Source organism: Solanum tuberosum, unplaced genomic scaffold, assembly GCF_000226075.1.
Source record: "Solanum tuberosum cultivar DM 1-3 516 R44 unplaced genomic scaffold, SolTub_3.0 scf00376, whole genome shotgun sequence".
Classification (NCBI taxonomy): Eukaryota; Viridiplantae; Streptophyta; class Magnoliopsida; order Solanales; family Solanaceae; genus Solanum; species Solanum tuberosum.
The window spans coordinates 182,193-188,817 of record NW_006239305.1 but is presented as its reverse complement, the minus strand read 5'-3'; the positions used below and the strand labels follow the sequence as shown (position 1 = coordinate 188,817).

The 6,625-nt window shown below is 39.5% G+C and overlaps 1 protein-coding gene and 1 long non-coding RNA gene across 3 annotated transcripts in view; one reads left to right on the top strand and one right to left on the bottom strand.

The window, feature by feature from the left end:
* The window catches only part of LOC102588107 (uncharacterized), a 29,074-nt gene that overhangs the window by 8,398 nt on the left and 14,051 nt on the right, over positions 1-6,625 (bottom strand). The window contains exon 6 of one of the 2 annotated variants that reach the window (XR_001471590.1): positions 7-467. The exons of the other annotated variant lie outside the window; for it this stretch is intronic. This is a non-coding gene — a long non-coding RNA (uncharacterized lncRNA). Of the gene's footprint in view, positions 1-6; positions 468-6,625 lie in introns of those variants that run through there. 2 annotated transcript variants of the gene reach the window in all.
* LOC107057824 (uncharacterized) overlaps positions 2,296-6,625 on the top strand; it is a 6,552-nt gene continuing 2,222 nt past the window's right edge. Inside the window, exon 1 of the mRNA XM_015302835.1 lies at positions 2,296-2,601. Coding sequence (XP_015158321.1) covers positions 2,392-2,601 — 210 coding nt within the window. The 5' untranslated portion in view covers positions 2,296-2,391. The remainder of the gene's footprint in view (positions 2,602-6,625) is intronic.

Sequence of the window (6,625 nt, the reverse complement as noted above, 5' to 3'; positions counted from 1 at the left end):
ACTACAAGATCATCTTTCCTACAATACAATATTCAAAGGGATACTGACAAAATAATTTTCTGCGATCATTGTTCTTCAATGACTGAAGGATTCAAAAGACTAAACCAGACCATCGAGAAACTAGAGACTGAAAAGGAAAAAATGACACAACATATCCACTCATTACAAGAAAGAATAAGGTTTTTACTTGGAAATAAAATTAAAACATACCATTACAAATACAAGACTACCCAAAGGGACCAAAGAGTTCTCCATCTCATTTAAAATGAATAAGACGGGTGTACATTCCCCCAACGAATGTAGAAAGAGCTATTGTATCAGCCAAAGGTACAGCTAGTCCCGTTCAAACGGTAGCGGGTAAAGACTCATCAAATCCGTTGATGGCTGACACTTTACCAAAAAGTGTAAGGATCCTGCCAGCAAGTTTCAATACGGTGGCAGAGACAAGCAAAAAGACAAAGGGATTCCTACAAAAAAGAAAGAAAAAATAATAAAAAGTTCCCTTTGCAAGTTACTTAAAGAAAAAACTAAAGAGGTTATATAAGAAAACCCAAAACCAGAACCAACAAATTCTGATCCTGAAGACACAGGGAGTAGAAGTGATGAGAACGATCTATCAATAGACCAATTTACTCAGCACTACGACCCGAATGAAGACGATGATTCAGGAATGAGTTTCGATTCCGAAGCACTACACAACCTGGATACCTAGAGAAATACGTAAGCAATGATGTCAACGAAAGAATATGTAAGCAATGACATCATAAGTCACTACTATAAGGAAAACTCCACTACCTATAAAGAAAACCTCACTCCTCATAACGGACAAGAAAAAGGACAATTATTTTGAAAAAAGTCTTTCAAAACCATGTGACGATGTGGCCCAAAGAGCACCGGGCATTAAAGAGAGATTATTTTCAACATTTGAAATCCGAACTTCAAATCTGAATCTACTCCTATAAATAGGGACCATTTTCAAGAAGAGAAAGACAGAGCGAAGAAGTAAGCAGAGCATACAGAAAAGAAGAAATTTAGTTCTAAAAATTAGTTTGATATTTCCTTTCCCTTTCCAAAAACAAAAGGAGTGTAAGTGTTTGTTTGTTGTGTTTGTGTACAAAAAGTGTGAGTCTTTATTTTCTGCAAGTAGCTGCAAGGTTACCCGGGGACCCCCGAAAGGGAAACCTCATTCCGACCATTATCATGTAAGTAGTTATCTATTTTCTAGATCTTAGTAAGTTTCTCCCTATATAATGTATTATTATGTACTGTTATTATGAATTACAATATGATTTTATATTACTATGATGTTAATATGTTCATATACCCTTTAAATTACTCTTAGTAAATGGTTAGTTCTTTACCTTATTAGTAACCCCGATGGATTAACCTGTAAATACCTAGGGAAATTGAAAGTCCGCCATGGTCAGGGAACCGAAAGGACTGTGTATCCCAGGGTGTGGTTAAAGAAGCAGGTGCTAAGAACATGGGTTAAAGAAAAGAGATAAACATAGTAAGGTAAAGTGAAATGAACTTTTGAAAAAAATATAAAAAATTGGGAGAAATTACTTAGATTTAATAACAAAAAACTACTAAACTAGATAACGGAGCAGGAAGAGGGAGTACTGAGTAGGATTTTAACTTAGGATTTACATTATCAATCGAATACACGTTTGCAAGCAAGACACCAAATGCAATTTTTATTGACTCTTTACTCTATACACTCTACTATTGAATATGCCGTTAACCATTTTACATATATGAGCCTTTTGTTTTTTCATGTGTTGTCTTTCGTTATTGTTTTGTTCTTTACTATACGATTATTGATGATCAAAGCGTTATGCAAATCATCAAAAATTGACCATCAGTGGCGGAGCCAGAATTTTCAATAATGGGGTTCAAAATCTATAGAATAGACACATAAAGTAGTCGAAGGGGGTTCGACTTCTACTATATATATATATAAAAGTTATTTTAACCATGTATAAATAATATAATTTTTCATCGAAGGAGGTTCAGATGAACCCCATTAGTATAAGGTGGCTCCGCCCCTGTTGACCATGGCTAAAAAAATATTGGAACCGTGCCGAGCACGGGCCATGCCCATCTAGTATAATATAAGCAAACAAAGTCAAAAGAATTTTTGTTAGGCTTAAAAGGTCATCTTTCAGCACTACAAAATGTAGTAATGTGTAAAATTATGTAAACCTTCCCCAAACAGTACTAACAAGATCAAAGCTCTGTCATTTACTTGTATTGATGCATTTTAAGTTATAATATATTATCTTGATTAATAAAAAAAAAAAAACTATATAATATAAAGTCCCTCAACAACAATACTTCATAGTAGAAACAAGCATTCCTGTCCTCACTTTTTTCTCTCCATTAAGATCAATGGCTGTGGTAAACTCTCTTTCAACACCTTTTCTAATTACCAAATCATCTTTCGCTACAAGGACAACAAGGCTGCCTGTCCACAGGCAAGTGGTGTTTGCAAGTATTCAAGACAATATTTCAAACAGCATCTCATCATCATCAACAACAACAACAATAACAACAACTACTTCATGTCGGATCAAATCAACTTCGAAAAATGGGCTTAAGGTATTTCGTTGATCTTTTAACCAAAGGTGATGGTGGGATTCGATCCACAAGACTTTTGTTTGTTTTGATATTATATCAAATTATATTAGGCCTAGAGTCTATCTAGACATGTATTAGAATAGGACTTATTCCAATTAGTGTGAATTGATGTTGGACCTTCATATTAAATTATCCATACATCAAATGTCCAGTTTTGAGTGTGAAAAAGAAATGAAATGTTTCTTTATATGGATTTGAGCAATCCTCCGTTCAAAAGCTAAGTTTTGAATTCAGTTGTTTTTCCCCTCCAAACGGTCTCCAAATGTTTCCCCACTATCAAAAGTTAATTACCTCGTCATTACGAATATGTTGACACTAAAATTATATTTTTCGGAGATGGACCCAAAATTGGGTCTAAAACGGGATTGTGGGACCCACAATTGGAATCCCAAAAACGAATCCGTGAAAACGTCCCAAATACTTTACTAAACTAATACTCCAAAATTTAGCACAAAAAGATGCCTAAAACATAGCAAATCAGCCCCAACAATTAAAATCATTAATAAGTCTTGACTTACGACTTGGCAGCCCCTTGATCACCAATTTCTGGAAAAACGAGACCCTTCCAAACCAAACAGATTATACCACGACGATCCTTGCGAAAAAATCTACAAGTTAGCCTCAAGAATGACTCAAAACGGACCTAAGATGGTCAAGATCTAACCTTTCAAAGTTCAACAACAATTCATTCCGAAAAATCACTCTAGCAGTAGCTAAATTCGATTCCTTACCTCAAACGAAGCCTCCCCTCGCGTTTCTAAGCTCACCTCCAGATTCCCCACGAAATTATCTTGAAATTAGCCTTTTGAATCACCTAATTATAGATTCCCCACGAAATTCTCTTGAAATTAGCCTTTTGAATCACCTAATTTGAGCTTAAAATGGAGGAGATATCTATGTTTGAAGATGAGGGAAAAAAATGGACGAAAATTGTCCTTAAATCTGGAAATTTCCAGATTTCAACACGCTGCCGCGTGGTGTCGCGTGACTCTACCACGTCACCACCGCGTTAGAATTCAACAACTCTGCAAACTTAAATTTCGATGTTCCGGACACGTTTGGAGTCGAAAAAACACCAACCAAATATGGAATCTAATTGGAAATGATATTTCGGACTCAACGATGAAGTCGGAATTTCCATTCAAGATCGCTTCGATGAAAAGTGGGTCCCACACCCAGTATCGTTTTGAGCCAGATTCCACAACGGGCATCTAAAGCCTCGGGAAGTGAACAAAGGGTCGTTCTAGACCAAAATCGATATTCCGAAGCTAACCTAGCTATCATAATTTTCATCTGAGCACGTCTTCCAAGAAGGTTCACCAAAGTCAACTTTTCAAGTTATAAAATCTCCAAAACAGGGAAACGGGCCTAAAACCCAAACGAACGACCAGGCGACCGAACAGTCAGTGCCAGCAAGTCATAAATGACTTGGGCTCGCTACAGGAATGCTCTATACGAGGAAAAGAATTCTTTAATTTAAAAATGACCTGGAGGGTCATTACAATATCCACTACTAAAAGAACTTTCGTCCGCGAAAGTAAGAGTCAAGAAGTACCTGAAGGCTCAAACAAGCTGGGGAACTGTGCCCGCATCTCATGCTCAATCTCCCAGGTAGCCTCCTCAACTGGACGATGTCTCCAACGGACCTTAACAACAGGAATGGCCCTCGAGCGCAATCTCCTCACATCTCTGGATAGAATGGCAACTGGCTCCTCTACAAATGTCAAAATCTGACCAAAATAGCAACTGGCTCCTCAATGTATCTCAAACTGTCATCCAAGTCAACTGCGTCATACTGAATCACATGGGACTCATCTGGAACATACCGACGCAACATCGAAACATGAAAAACTGGGTGAATAGCTGAAAAGGCCGGGGGCAAAGTTAACTCATATGCGACCTCCCCAACTGTCCTCAATATCTCAAAAGGACCTATATACCTAGGGCTAAGCTTGCCCCCGCCTCCCAAATCTCATTACACCCTTCATGGGCGACACACGGAGGAATACTCTATCAACAACAACAAATTTCAACAGTCGACGCCTACGGTCTGCATAACTCTGATGTCTACTCTGGGTTGTCCTGAGCCTATCTTGAATCACCCTCACATGATCCAAAACCTCTCGCATCAAGTCTGTACCGCACGGCCTGGGCTTTGTAGACTCAAACCAACCAACTGGAAAGCGACAACGCCTACCATATAAGGCCTAGAATGGGGCCATCTGAATACTCGAGTGGTAGCTATTGTTGTACGCAAACTCTACCAAAGGCAAATACTGGTCCCACTGACCCCCAAAATCCATAACACAAGCCCGCAACATGTCCTCAAGAACCTGAATCGTGCGCTCCAACTGACCATCAGTCTGCAGGTGGAAAGTTGTACTAAGGTCAACACGGGTACCCAACTCATCCTGGAAGGTCCTCCAGAAGCTAGATGTGAACTGTACGGTTGCGTTCTAGAGCCATTCTTATGGTTAAGGTCCATTAGAGACATCGTCCAATTGAGGAGGCTACCTGGGAGACCGAGCATGAGATGCGGGCGCAGTTCCCCGGCTTATTTGAGCCTTCAGGTAATTCTTGACTCTTACTTTCGCGGCGAAAGTTCTTTAGTAGTGGATATTGTAATGACCCTCCAGGTCATTTTAATTAAAGCATTCATTCCATCGTTTAGAGCGTTCCTGTAGCGACCCCAAGTCATTTATGACTTGCTGGCACTGACTGTTCGGTCGTCTGGTCGTTCGTTTGGGTTTTAGGCCCGTTTCCCTGTTTTGGAGATTTTTTTAACTTGAAAAGTTGACTTCGGTCATAAATTCAGGTAAAAGACCTCAGAATAAAATTCTGACGATTCCATCAGCTCCAAAATGGCCAAATTTGGCTAGTAGCATGGTCAATACGAGAATCGAGGCAATCGATATGAGTTTAGGGCCATTTGACGTTTTTGCCCTTGCAATTTGGCCTATAGTTGACTTTGGTCAACCTTCTTGGAAGGCGTGCTCAGATGAAAATTATGACAGCTAGGTTAGCTTCGGAATATCGATTTTGGTCTAGAACGACCCTTTGTTCACTTCCCGAGGCTTTAGATGCCCGTTGTGGAATCTGGCTCAAAACAATACTGGGTGTGGGACCCACTTTTCATCGAAGCGATCTCCAATCGAAATTCCGACTTCACCGTTGAGTCCGAAATATCATTTCCAATCAGATTCCATATTTGGTTTGTGTTTTTTCGACTCCGAACGAGTCCGGAACATCGAAATTTAAGTTTGAAGAGTTGTTGAATTCTAACGCGGTGGTCACACGGCAGAGCCACGCGACGCCACGTGGCAGAGGAGTGGAAATCTGGAAATTTCCAGAATTTAGGACGAACTTCGTCCATTTTTTTTCCTTCAACTTCAACATCAAATTGCTCCTTCATTTTGAGTCCAAATTAGGTGCTTCAAAAGGCAAACTTCAAGAGAATTTCGAGGGGAATCTAGCGGTGATCTCGGAAACGCGAGGGGAGGCTTCGTTTGAGGTAAGAAATCGAATTTAGCTACTGCTAGGGTGATTTTTCGGAATGAATTGTTGTTGAACTTTGAAAGGTTAGATCTTGATCATCTTAGGTCCGTTTTGAGTCATTCTTGAGGTTAACTTGTAGAGTTTTTCGCAAGGATCGTCGTGGTATAATCTGTTTGGGTTGAAAGGGTTTCGTTTTTCCGAAAATTGGTGATCAAGGGGCTGCCCTTTTTAATTATTGTGGCTGATTTGCGGTGTTGTAGGCATCTGTTTGTGCTAAAATTTTGGGATATTAGTTTAGTAAGGTAGTTGGGACGTTTCCACGGATTCGATTTTGAGATTCTAAGTGTGGGCCCCACAATCCCGTTTTAGACCCGATTTTGGGTCCGTCTCCGAAAAATATAATTTTAGTGTCAATATATTCGTAATGACAAGGTGATTAACCTTTTGTTAGTGGGGAAGCATTTGGAGACCGTTCGGAGAGGAAAAGATC